At 37.3% G+C, this 14,142-nt stretch overlaps 1 protein-coding gene across 6 annotated transcripts in view; it reads left to right on the top strand.

The window, feature by feature from the left end:
• The window catches only part of rap1gap2a (RAP1 GTPase activating protein 2a), a 142,246-nt gene extending 129,410 nt beyond the window's left edge, over window positions 1-12,836 (top strand). For 5 of the 6 annotated variants that reach the window (XM_053507036.1, XM_053507035.1, XM_053507034.1 and 2 more), the window contains 12 exons: window positions 1,810-1,939; window positions 2,134-2,289; window positions 2,611-2,682; window positions 2,788-2,874; window positions 3,953-4,093; window positions 6,652-6,795; window positions 7,662-7,777; window positions 7,959-8,057; window positions 8,201-8,318; window positions 9,321-9,396; window positions 9,496-9,537; window positions 10,552-12,836. In XM_053507036.1, the coding sequence (XP_053363011.1) occupies window positions 1,810-1,939; window positions 2,134-2,289; window positions 2,611-2,682; window positions 2,788-2,874; window positions 3,953-4,093; window positions 6,652-6,795; window positions 7,662-7,777; window positions 7,959-8,057; window positions 8,201-8,318; window positions 9,321-9,356 (1,099 nt within the window). In that variant the 3' untranslated portion in view covers window positions 9,357-9,396; window positions 9,496-9,537; window positions 10,552-12,836. Of the gene's footprint in view, window positions 1-1,809; window positions 1,940-2,133; window positions 2,290-2,610; window positions 2,683-2,787; window positions 2,875-3,952; window positions 4,094-5,049; window positions 5,467-6,651; window positions 6,796-7,661; window positions 7,778-7,958; window positions 8,058-8,200; window positions 8,319-9,320; window positions 9,397-9,495; window positions 9,538-10,551 lie in introns of those variants that run through there. The other variant, XM_053507039.1, reaches the window with a different exon arrangement.
• Window positions 12,837-14,142: the final 1,306 nt, after the last annotated feature.

Genomic DNA, 14,142 nt, shown 5'->3' with positions numbered 1-14,142 from the left:
ATAAAATTTCCCGGAAGTGAACGTGGTTTAAAACACTTACTGTGTATGACAGCAGATTGATAGCATAAGTTTCAAAGTTTTGCAGCTCAAGGAAGTTTTCAGGACTGGGGAGTTTTATGATTTCTGTCATTTCTGAATATCTGAGTATTTTAGGAGACACAGAAAGAAAGAGAGAGAGAAAGAGAGATTGGTAAAAACAGAAACTTGTTTCTCAGTTCCTCTTCTCACTTACGTTATAGCAGCTATAAACATTTATTTCTTCCAAGTGCATGATCAGGCTGTGTTTTCTCTCTTCATTGTTGCCAAAACAAAATGTATTTTGCCATGATGTCAAGAAACCAGAAAGTGCAAACTGGAAGAACTTCCTAATATCACAAAGCTCTAACATCTAAGGCTTAAGAGGTTGAAGATGGCTATCTTATACTCGTTTTAAACAAGTAACCTAAGTACTAGACGTCCCCCGAAATGTGTCCGTTAAAGCTCAGCTTAAAAAACGCTCAGATCTTGCATTCTTCACTTTTGTATCAGGGTCGATGTCTGTAACTTTAAATGCATCTGAGCTACTGCACCTCTCCCTACGCCCATTCATGTAAGGACATTTTTTCCAGCCAATCTAAACGCAGGAACCAGGACTTTCCTGAAACGTGTTTGAGGAGCTGAGCTTTAGAAGGAACTACAAGGGGGTATCTAAAAACTTTGAGATTCACGCATCACAGATCTCCCTCAGAAAACCTGGCAGTATAATTCACTCTTGACGGTCCAGTCCCTGGGGACGATTTCTTGATGCACAATGTTACGAATGGTGAAAAAGACGATGATCATGCTCTTGGTCGAGCTGTGGACCTGTCTCACCTTTTTCGGTCATGGAGAAGATGGGTTCTTCCATTTCATCTCAGGGTCGTACCACGTTTCATTACCAGTAATGATCCTCCACATGAAGGTCTGATCATCCATGAAACACTAACAGAGTCATTGGCAAATTTGTCGATCATCATCAATGATCAATTTGTCAATCATCATGCACAAGTTGCTGAATTTTACGGCAATTTTTGGTGTTGGGCTTGTTGAAGGGGTTCCTGAGCTCTTGTCGTCTTCCAGTGATGTTCTTTAATTCTTGAAGCGTGTGTGCCACTCAAAACCTCTTGAACAATTCATTGCAGCGTTGCAGTAAACTTGCTGAGTCATGTAAGGGTTGGTGCTTCCTGTGACTGTACGCGCAGCCTTGTGCTGCCATCTGGTGGCGTGTTACAAAACTACTGTAGTCTCTAAACTTTTTGACACCACCTCATATGCAAAATGCCCATGCCTTTTCTGCTTTTTTTTTTTACCTGGAATGATGTCACATCAGGCAGCAAATCGGAACAGCATATTGAAGTACTTATAGTGACAAAAATGGAGAAAAAATGGATTCCCATATTTTTTGCGATTCAAAAATAATTAAAAACTTATTTTAAATTATTTTCTAAATTTGTCTTTTTACTTAAGTAATGACGCATTTTGTTCATTCAGTATTGATCCTCTCGGACAGATCGTCCACCATACAAGGTGCTGTTTTAGCTGTTACTGTAGATAAGATAAAGTCCTTCATTAATATTTTAACCCTGTGATTTGTTGTAGCATTAAAGGCAAAGCAGCTATTATATAAACGTATCCAATACCTTCTGACCAATCAGAATCCAGAATTGTCGGTGCTATGATACAAACTGGAATAAAACATTCCATGTGTTCTAAAACTTTTGACCGGCAGTGTACAGTAAATGTGTAATACTGTACATGGCATAATGTCCTGTATGGTGCTTTGCCCTCCAGGTTCCGTGGTGGTCTGGACGTGTCTCATGGACAAACCGGAACTCAGTCAGTCTACACTGTTTTCCGAAACCGAGAAATCATGTTCCACGTATCGACTAAACTTCCCTTCACAGAGGGAGACGTACAGCAGGTAGACACCCAACCTTCATTGTTTAATTTCCAGAAGTTGCTTGAAGAAGCTTGCACATGTGTAAAATGTAAAAAACAGACTTTAGTGTCAGAGACATTCATCAACATCGTTGTAGAGGAGTATCACCGTGTTCTATACAGTACATGTTATGTATAAGTTATGTCCGGTGTTGAATCTAACGCTCTGTGTTGCAGCTGCAGAGGAAGAGACACATCGGGAACGACATTGTAGCTGCGGTTTTCCAGGAAGAACCCACTCCGTTTGTACCTGACATGATCGCGTCTAATTTCCTCCACGCCTATGTGTTAGTGCAAGCTGAAAACCCCTGTACTGATCACACCACCTACAAGGTACTGAACGTTCGGAATGTCCCATGCAGACATCTGATAAAAAGGGGATGGAGAAATCAAAAGTTTATTAGCTGTGTTGTCTGGTTGCCCGGAAACCTACAAGATAATTTAATCCCAAATCATGATGATTATCTGGCTAAATGCATAAACTAATAAAAATTACTGAAAGCTCAAATTTCTGCTTTCGCTTTTCTGTGTCTCTCATAACATAATGAAACATAATAAACTATATTCTAACAAAAATAAAAACTTGTGGCTTGCCCCATATTTGTCCACCCTTGATAAACCCCTAATAACCTGCGTTTTTGATTCGTGTCTCAGGTTTCTGTCACAGCTCGAGAAGACGTCCCTCTGTTCGGACCACCTTTACCTAATCCTGCCGTTTTTAAAAAGGTGATCAAGCAATAAGAGCTGTGCCTTTGCATGCTTCTGGAGGATGAGGATGATACTCATGGCGTTTTTGGTTTTTCCTTTGATTCCTTTCCTTTGACTTCGCAGGGTCCTGAATTCCGTGAATTTCTGCTCACGAAGCTGATCAACGGCGAAAATGCTTGCTGCAAGTCTGACAAGTTTGCCAAGCTGGAGGTGAGCGAGAAAAACGCTGCATGTGTTTAAGCAAACATCATGTTAATAATAAGGGATGTGAGGATTTTTGATAAAGGGTTGACTTGGGAATTTAGCAACAACCTGGTCCAAAAGCAGCTTGTAAAAAATTTTAAGCAAGGAAAATCTGGACTAAATAAATCTATAAATAAATAAGAACAGTCCTGTGTAATAGTCCTGAGCCTCGCCTCATGTTTTCCATATTAAACAGGAACAAATGTTTCACTGTGACAGGCTGCAAAGTTCCTTAAGAATAGATTTTTTTTTTTTTTTTTATGTAACGGCTTCTGCAGCAACCTCATTTCCCCTCTCGTCTGTCCCAACCTCAGCGGTACCTCGACCTACTGAATGACTTTAATCCGTTCCAGAGACGAGTTTTTAAGATGAAATTTCGTATTGCGAAACGCATTTTCCCATAGGAAATAATGTAAATGCATGTAATCCAGCCCAGCTTTCCAAAAATATGACCAATATTACCAATTTCCAACACTATAATCATATTTCTTGCATAAAAAAGCTAATAAAATGTTTAGAAAAGACATAACTAAAGTCAAATATTTAATAAATAGACATTAAACCTCACTTAACCTTTATTTAGGATTCCTCTTGGCAATGACTGCTTTAAAAACTAAACTGAAGGTGGCTCCCTTTTTTTTCTTGCTGCCGTCCTTGTTAACATTTTTGAGACTTAAAAAAAAAAAAAAAAAACTTAGACAAATATTTAAACTCTCTTCACTTGGATTTCCACTGACAAACAAATTTTGCACACGTCCCAGATGTATGTGCAACTAGTGCTTGGTTTGGCTCGGTTCATTCGATCGTGTGCCAAAAATGCTTCGGAGGCAAATTTCTTGCAAAATTTCAGTCCTTAAGTCAAAGATTCATGAGCAATCAGCATCAGCAGTATATTAATCACCAGCCTGATCATCGGGCATCATGCACCTGTTTCTCACTGGTTCATGCCTTAAGTTAGATGTTTATATGTATACATGTACTTGAATGATTCATATGTCACTGTGTGGTGTAACAAACAAAAACCGTGTGTGTGTGTGTGTTTCAGGGAAGGACGCGAGCAGCACTCTTGGATAATCTGCATGATGAGCTGCACAGACAGACCCAGGCCACGATGGGAGTGGGTTCGGTCGCAGGGGAGGACAAGCTGGAGAACGGAGGGCATGGAGGTCTGCTCGAGTCCTTTAAGGTGAGCCGAAATAATCACGCATGTCATGTATGAAAAAAACTTTTGATAGAATGTATTTTAGGTCACATTTGGCGAATGTTATAAGTGTGTTTCTCTGACCTCACAATTGTTTGTTTATTTATTTATTTATTTTGCAATTATAAATCTAGTTTTATTCATTTCAGGCTTAAATTGATATTTTTTCGGCCACGACATAAGCTCCACCCCTAACTAGATGGTTTCCTTCAACCTTTCATTTAAAAAAAGAGGAATTGTTAAGGTTGCAAAGAGAAAGTTTTGTGATGTTCTACAGTTCAAAGTGGAGCCATAGTCGATCTAAAACAACAAGGGCGATCCGTTTGTCATCATGTCATGTTTGTCATTTGGGAGGTTTGTTATTTCTAAAGATTTATTACCATACTGAAGGATATCCAGTACATTCATTTAACCCCATAATGCACTGCAGGCAAATTTGCTGTATCGAAAGGACAAGGAGTTAGAAACTGTTTATTGTTTATAATTCATAAATTCGTTGTTCAAAATCATGCTCGTGATGTCCTTTGATCCTTTGCTGCCCCTTGTGGTGAAACTTGGTATGAATTAAAATGTCAATTAAAATGTTATATTCTCAGATTTGATACATTGTTGCTTTTATTTAAGGACTTTTTAAAACATAGGAATAAATAAAATCTAATGTGAAAACGCACCTGTAGTGATAGAATGTATTTGAGTTTCCAGTACTAATCTGACCACTGGGTGTGTGTGTGTGTGTGTGACAGTAGTGTTATACTGTACTCACGGTGTTGGTGTAAAACAATCAGAGACTGAGTTGCTGCTGCTCCAGTTCCTGTCCTGGAAATAATGTAGTCAGTTCCTAATTTCATTAAGGTTCTCAAACTCAAAATCTTTATGACTTGTTATGTGTGTGTGTGTGTGTTTGTGTGTGTGTGTGTGTGTGTGTGTGTGAACGTTTACAGGCAGTGTGCAGGCATGTGTCAGGTCTTGCACGATCCCGCACTGCTCACGCCGTGCTGATTTGCCTAGCAGCCGTCTCTGTGTTCTACCACACCCAGCTGGCACAGATGCCCGATGCTTGACCCTGCATCACCACATACTGTACACACCACAAAACATTGCGTTTGATTGCTTTCTTTGTTTGTGAGCTTGGCTCCTTTGCATATAAATGCTTATGTTTTATATGTTACAAAAGATCATTGGACCTAACATGCATGTATGTACCGTGAAGTGTTAAGGAAGTTCTGTAGATATGAGTGTGAAGTGAGAATGTGGTTACCGAAAACCACAGCGTGAGGTGGAAATAAAGTCTGTTGATAACCAGAGGATACTGTGTTGTGTCTGTTCCACTTCAAGGTTTCCGTGCAGTGATTGTCAGTGTGTGTGTGTGTGTGTGGCTCTATCTGCTGGCTGGGTTTGGTAGTGACGTTGGCATTTCTGTGCATCAAGAGTCACTTTGTTGGGGCAGACACGGTTCAGGAGGTTGATGCTCTGGGTTGGTGATTGGAGAGGGTGACTGGGTTGGTGACTGTTGGGTCCTTGGGCAGGACTTTAGCTCCATACAAGCCAGTCGCACCATGCAGTAGGGTTGTGACATAAAGGGCATTCGGTGTACTGTAAAACCCGGGCCGGGTATTGCAGATCATATGATCCCACATGGTGACCCGTAGGATAAAATAACAAAGTCCAAGAAAATAAAACATTTTAGCAATGACTCAAAGGTTCTGCAGTGTTCTGATAAGAGCTACACCAAATGGGTAGCTAGTATTCTTTCTTGCTGAAAGCAAAGGTGTGTGTGTGTGTGTGTGTGTGTGTGTGTGTGTGTGTGTGTGTTGGCATAAAGGTGTGTATTACAACTTCTGGACAAGAGCCTGCATTCTTGGGGATATCTAATTCACTACAAGCAACTTTAGAACACCTAATATGAAATGAAAAATGGAAATAAAAACTGCATAAGTTGGGTTATCCAAAAAATTCTGAATTGTTAGGGTTAGGGTGGGGTTGAGCCTGATCCTTTATCCTGGGGTTTAGGGAGGTTAGGGTTAGGGTTCCTGTATCAGAATTCAGATTTATTAGCATCATAACTTAACACATAAAAGTTGTGTTAAAATGAATTTTAATTTTAACATAGTGGATTTTGACTTTTTTTTATTATTAAGTTTATGGCTTATTCATAAAAACAAATCTGACGTGCATTAAAATTTTATTTATCATCTCAATATTATGAGGTATTATTTCAAGAATTTGCCTTTCTATGCAAAAAAAAAGGTATTACATCAATTATTACATCGATGCTTTGACTCTTTTTTGTCTTAAAGCTGCTATTAATTATATTATTATGTGAATCTTTTTCAACAACTCAAAATCATGATCCTGGCAACTACTTGAATCCAGCATTAGGACTGTTTCTGTGCAGAAAGATTCTGATCCTTACATTTCTATTTCATCCCTCAGGAGAAGAGACATGACTAATTTCATATGTATTTTTGTCTTATGTACTACCATAGTTCATACTATTCTCCACCCCTCCTTCTATTTCTCTCTCTATCTCTCTCCTCTCTCAGAGGGCCATGAGGGTGAGGAGTCACTCCATGGAGACGATGGTGAGTTCTCACAAGCACAAAGCCGCAGGAGGTGGTGTACCATCCAGTATGAGTGGAGGAGGTCTACCGCAGAGCAGTGCTGAGTGCACCAAGAGTACCTTTACGGTAAGAGGAAATACCTTTTTACTTTCTTACTTTTTATTTCTATAAGTTGCTTTGGATAAGGGCATCTACAGTACCAAATATGACAAAGGTAAGGTTTGGTAAATCAGATGGATGTTGGCACTCATCTTTTCTTCTCCGGACAAGACTTTTTTTTCTGGATGCCCCAAACAATCGGAAAGATGTCTTTCGCAGAATCTGTCTCTCCCTGATGTTTTTCCTGGAGAAAAGTGGCTTCTTCTTGAAATGTATGAAGGTGAGAGCTACCATCCGTCCTGTGTCATGCCAACAGTAAAGCATCCTGAAGCCATTCATGTGTGGGGTTGCTTGCATGAATAAAGATGTTACAAAAACATCCTTCGAGAGCAACTTCAACCAACCATCCAAGAAAAAGCTTTGTGAGAAACAATGCCTTAACCAGCACGATGGAGCACTTTGCCATAAGGGAAAAGTGTAAGGGAACAAATCATCGAAATTTTGGGTCCATGTCCAGGAAACCCCCAGACCATAATCACGTTGAGAACTTGTGGTCAATCCTCAAGAGACTGGCGGACAAATTCTGACAAACTCTAAGCAATTATTATGCAATAATAGGCTGCTAACAGTCAGGATGTGACCAGGATTTTGACTGACAGCAGGCCAGGGAGAATGACAGAGGTCATGAAGAAGAAGGGTCAACACTGCAAATATTGGCTCTTTGAATAAACTTAATGTAATTCAATAAAAGGATAATTATATATCAGTATAAAATAGTTACATCTGACGAAAAGAATGAAATTAAGCTGTACTTTAATTTATTATTCTGTCTTAGATCTAATATCTGCCCTGTGTGTGTGTGTGTGTGTGTGTGTGTGTGTGTGTGTGTCTAGCCCCCAGTGTTGTCAGCCAAGTCTCCAATGAAGAGTCCAGTAAAGCGGCGCTCAGGCTTGTTTCCCAGGCTACACTCGAGCACAGAAAGTCCTACTGAGAGACATTCACCCCGCAGGTTACAAACACTCCGATGCATAATACTTCTGAGGATTATTATAATTAAAAAATTATGCTGTAGCAAAGAAACCCAATATTAATTCAATACAGCAATCAGCAGACAACAAAAGCGAACGTATTTAAAGTACATGTTTTGCAACAATCTGCTTAGGAAATGATCCTTCTTTATTTTTTCACAGTGATCAGAAGTCAGCAGATGTATTTCCACACTCACAGGAAGTAAGGTCGGAGACTTCATCCAATCCAAGCTCACCAGAGATCTGTCCAAGCAAGGAAAGGTCAGCAGTACTATATATATATATATATATTTCGGTTTTCTGTATGACCAAAAATTGTATGAATATTTTCAGTTCCTCTAAATAATGACTAATTTGCGTCTATTAACTAACTTCCCTTCCCGTGTGGCTTTGCTGTGTTGCAGGCCGTTTGTGAAGCTGAAGGAGTGCAGCAGCCGAGGCAACATCTCCCGCTCGTCCTCTAGCACCAGCAGCTTTAGCAGCACAGCTGGAGAGGGAGAAGGCCTGGAGGAGCTTGACATGGTCAGAACACTAAACCCACTTCCACAGTCATTTGCAGAACACAAAACACGGCAATAAGCAATTGTGTTGGAAATCAGAACAGCAAGGCACTGTTCCAAGACATCACATTAGAGTTAGAAAACAGCATTACATGTAGACATTTACATTTACATGGAGGCATTTGACAGACGCTCTGATCCAGAGCAGCTTACAAAAAGTGCTAGGTTACTAACTGAGCGCCACCAGTCAAACACAGTTGGGAAGAAGTTTTATTTTTTTTTTTACCAAACAATGTATATTTACTAAGTACAACAGAATTACCAAACAATACTACGTAGTTACTAAACAAAGCACAATTTCCATACAATACTGTAAAATTTCCAAACACAGCAGAATTAACAAACAATATTACACAGTTACCAAACGCAACAGAATTATCAAACACAAAATTTCCACAAAATTACCAAATAGTACTGTACGTGTAATGAACAAAACACACTTACAAAACAGTACACAATTACCAAACAAAACACAAACACAAACACAAACAACAAGAATCACAAGCCTCATTCACTACATTCTTTATGACGGCCTTTCAATCTTTAATGAATATTTATGTCCAATAAATTTTTTTTAATGCCAATCAATTCATAAGCAATGTGCATTTAAAAGAAAATGCAGCCCGGTAAAAACTCTCGGTGTCCTAAAAAGCAAACCACCGTCTTAGCATTAAAAGCAAACTTAAGGATGACAAACACAGCGTAGCAACAAAATAACACTGGAACTTCTAAAACATCACAGCACAGTTTCACAACACAGTACAGCAACGAAATAAACACACACAGTTACACAACTACATATCACAGTTATGCACAGCATTGTTACTGTATGTATGTACACAATAAATGACCACAGCACCTTTACCAAATACGGCATAATTGTGATACAACACAAGGTAAAAGAAAGCAGCACTGCAACACTGCTGTTGATCTGCTAAGATCTAGTTCTCTTTTTCTTTCTCAGACGGGAAAAGTCAAATTTCACCCAAGTCAAACCTGAAGTTTCATTTTTGACAAGCTGAGCCACATGACTTAAAAAAGTGAGTAAAGCAGCCGGTGAGGGCTGATGGATGTCTACTGGTGACTTTGATTAAAGGAGATGTATACAGTAGCTGCTTTCTGTATTCTCTGTGTTTCAGGGGCATTTTAGAGAGATGAGAGCGACTACAGAGAATGAGCAGGTAAGGTTCAGCGTTTATATGGCTTTGACGTTTGTTCATGCCAGTTTGTTATTCTTCTACGTTAGAAATCTACTACACTATAAGGTCACTTTGTAGGTATAATTACTCAGACTCCTCGAAAAATATACTTGACCAAATCATGGTATTGGTGCTAAAAAGTGTCTCATCCACTGTAGGTAAAACAGTAAACTTTTAGACAGGATTTTATAACACCATTTTTCATAGTACTTAATGTTTCTTATCTCCCAATCCATGCTTCATTTTCTGTAAATATGCATACACATTTATATTTGAATTAGATAAAAATTTAATTAAAAAAAACATTTGCTAAATACAAATTTTATGCCATTTTATGTTCGTAGTGTTCGGAATCTTTTAAAGTGTAAGTCTTTTAATGATCTTAACTGTCATTCCAATGAAAATTTAGATTTAGTTTTTCACCTGAAAAGACAAAATCCTGAAAAAGTGTATTATTCTAAAATTCAAAATTGAGATATTGCGACATAAATTTTACATGGTTACGGACACTACACATATTTTGTTTTTGAAGCTTTTACGAAAAAAGGGGAATGCTTTACGCAACACTTGACAGGTCATATGCTTCTTAAAGCTTACACTAATTTTATTATGAATACTCGCATTTTATTTTATATTTGCATTTCGAATGATCATTATTTGTGAGACAGTATAACATTAAAAATGGCCATTTTTGGGACACATATAAAATCATCTCTCTAAAGCGGATCAAGTTATCAACTTTTCAAGTTTTCAAAATCAAATATTTTTTTATGGGAGCAAAATTGGTCACTTTGATGTTGCATAAACTTTAGAAGTAGCTTTTTTGGCACACATATTTTCTGTATTATTACTGTATCTAGTCTGTGTCACATTAGGGTAAAAAAAAATAGATTTACAGACTGGTAACGTGAACAAGAATCAGGGTGCAGTTTTAGTTTTGCTTTGTCATTGTCTTTTTATTTATTAATTTTTATATTGCTATCTTCTCTTTTCTAGGCAGTGTAGCTTAAATGGAGCCAAGAGACCGCCTATCAAAGCAAGAAGGGACCATTTGTTGTACGCAACACAACCACCTTCATTACTGCTCTCCAACACACACCTTTCTAAACTGCACACAAACACACACGCTGTGGAGGTAACGCCAAGATGCCAAAGCAAGTCTTAACAGAAGAGAAGGCTACATAGGTTCACTTTATGGTCAGAGTTGCTTATCATGCAAGTACAGTAGCTGACAAAAAAAAAATGCAGAATAACAAAAATCAATGTTGCCATTTTATTTTTGTTTTTGATAAATTATCATTTGAGGAGTCGCATGCGATATGTGTTGTATACCGTCTGATGACCGTGGCTTCATACTTTTAAAATTTCAATTGCAATTTGTGACTTAAATGTGATTACAAAACATAAGATACACAAAAATACAGCAAAGATACCACTGAGACTATTGCAAGCCATAATGCAAATATAGTTACTCTTTTTTATTTCCTTTATTTATTATTATTATTATTTTTTTTTAAAAGCACTGTCTGTGGTGTATAGACATTACCTGCTGGCCAAAAATGTGCATGTGGTGGCCTGGGAAAACCTTTACACGATAAATTTATTATTATACTATTAGTATCATTATTATACTACATAAACAGTAGCTCTAAAAATGTGCAAAATGTTTAAAGAACATTTATAAAACATGCTTTCCACCTAAATGAAAAGTAAAAAAAAAAAAAAGATCTGGCATCATGAACGTTTTACCAATAAATATCAGATAACAAAATAAATGTATTATGCATTACGTCCTCATGAAATGGGACATGTCTATCCTAAAACTTGATAAAAGTGTGACATTCCTTTGGCTGGCAAAGATTTTGAGATTTCTTACCAAACATGATGTTTGCAGGAAAAAAGCCTACATTTTGAAAGTGAATATATATATATAAAACTTAATATTTAAGGGCTTTTTTTTGTAAAAAAAAAAAAAAAAAAAATTAAAAAGTCTATTCTTGTTTCTTGAAGTAGTCGTGTCAATGCATGCCATTGGCAGAAACTGACAGATGTAAAAATAATAGATAAGTTTTACCTTATCATCTCAAAATGTTTTTATTTTTTTTTGCATTAAAATTTTTCACCTCCGGCTTGTGCATTAGGGACAAAATGGTACAGCTAAAAATGTATATATTTAAACAATGTCACACAAGACGGAGTGCTGTATCGCTGAATATATCACAGCTGTAATGCCTTCAACCGCATCACTGCCATCCTATATCCATCAATACAGCCTGACCTCGAGTGTGTACAGTACAGTCACATGCTAAGTAGGATGACCTACTTTCACCCATGCTGCAACCGGCATTTAGTGTAATTAATGGTTATTAGAACACCTGTGATGTGGCGTGATGAATATAATTAAACATCCCAGTGGTGGTACAGTACCGTCCATTATCACCACTCATGGAATGCTTCTTGTCCAATCAGATTGCTCGGTTGGAACTGACTGGTCTACAATTTACAATTTATCTTTAGAATTTTTACTTCTGTGAAGCTGCTTTGCAACAATGTAATTTCTATAATGTAAGTTCTATACAAATTGAATTGAATTGAAAAAAGAGGGCTGTTTTCCAAGTAAGTTTTCCCTGACCACCACATGTAATATTTTCAATGTCCAACTTTATTGACTTTCAGCTTTAATGTCCTGTAATGTTTTACAGTTAAATTTTTACAGTTCCTTTATGTGACCAAACCAAAAATATTACGCAATGACTAATGGTTTGTAAAAGAGATATAAGGGGTGTTAAGTCAAACCAGGACTTTTGATTGTGCAGAATAACAGAACAAAGTTATGAGAGTAAAAATAATCCCCTCCTACACCAATGCACTTTGCATAATGCATCCCAGTGTTTTTTCTAATGCTTGGATATTATCAAGGTAGAGTGTTTTAGTATGCCAGCACCATGATTGGACTGCCAGTTTCACATCTAAAACACTGGCCTCCCAGGAACTCCTTTTAACGGCCTAAACATGTGGAAATGGCTTGGATTGAGGTCAGGATTGTACAGTAGATGTGGCGAAACCCCAGCCAATTTCCTGTAATGTGCAAGTGGTATTGCTGAATGATCATGAACAATGAGTAATTTCATCACAAGGTCCATGTTGACTTAAACACCCCTCATATTTATATATGACACTGAAAATGTCATTTCGGCCAAATGTTTATACAGATTTCAATGATTCCTTGATTATTAGCCATATTACTGATACTGACTTAGCCAATGCAAACTGAAGTGCAAAAATATATGAATATTTGTTTTTAATTAACAAAATAAGCAGCCTAATCCCTGAGCCACTGTGTCTTTTCCTTCTTTATTATGCTGGGACAACAATAACTGATTGCTAAGTTATATTCTTGTACGATAATTCTCTCAGATGTTGAGGTCAAAAATTGAGTGAAATGGCTAAATGGTAGTCGTAGCATTCAAAATCAGCCAGTGCAAGCACATTTCCCCCAAATATAAGCCTAAGATATATAATATCTCCTTTTCTTTAACCCATGTTTGTAGTTGTGTATACTATTAATTTACCTTAGTTTAATATAATATTAGAATCAAATGTGAATTGTTTGGTCTGTAGGTTATTATACACAGAACCTAATATATTTAAATAGCTAACACAACTATTTAAATTGCAGTGGACCCAATCTCTTAATCCTGCAGTTCTAACGACAGATTTAAAAAAAATAAAATGTACAACTGTACAACAGCGTAAACAAAGATGCAAGAATATATGGTTATTCTTCTACCGCTTAAGTGTCAATATGAAATCTTAAATTATCTTAAATACATTTTGAAGAATCCTTTTTTTTTTTTTTGCTGGATAGCCAATCTTAGCTAAGTTAGCCAACTTGTACATTGGTACCTTGGCATACAAATTTAATCTGTTTTGGAGGTAATTTCTTAAAAATAGGAAAAATATAAATGCAGATAATCTGTTTCTGCCGTCCAAAAATATTACCTATTTCCAACACTTGAATCATATTTTTGCAATCAAAAACAATCAAATTAGAAAAGACATTTATAAAAGACATGTAAATGAAGTAAAATATAAAATAAATAGATGTTAAACCTCACTTAACCTTAATTTATGATTCTTCTTGGCACCGCAAGAACCAAAATGAAAGTGGCCCACTTTTCTTCTTGCAACCGTCCTTGCTAACATTCTTGGACCCATGGTACTATGTCTTCAATAAATCTTGCACAAAATGCAAAAAAAAAATTAAAAAAAGTAAACTCGCTTTGCTTGGCTTTCCACTGACGCAAACGATTTCTCAATGGCACCCAGACTAACGCACTTACTTAGCCGGCGTTCAGTTTGGCACAGTTCATTCAATCGGATACCAACTATGCTACGTATGCTGAGGCTCAGCAAATGCTGAGGATTTTTGTTCTTAAGTTGAAAATTTGTGCAGCAAGGTCTTTATATGCCGAGGTACCACTGTATTATTGGTTTATTAATCTCTGCTGAAAGATCAAGCAAGTCTGGCTAATTTGGATTTTTCAGCAGGGATTAGAGCTATTATGCTGAAATCCAGTTGATTAT

This window comes from Clarias gariepinus, chromosome 11 (assembly GCF_024256425.1).
Source record: "Clarias gariepinus isolate MV-2021 ecotype Netherlands chromosome 11, CGAR_prim_01v2, whole genome shotgun sequence".
Classification (NCBI taxonomy): domain Eukaryota; kingdom Metazoa; phylum Chordata; class Actinopteri; order Siluriformes; family Clariidae; genus Clarias; species Clarias gariepinus.
This window is presented reverse-complemented; position numbering and strand designations above follow the sequence as displayed.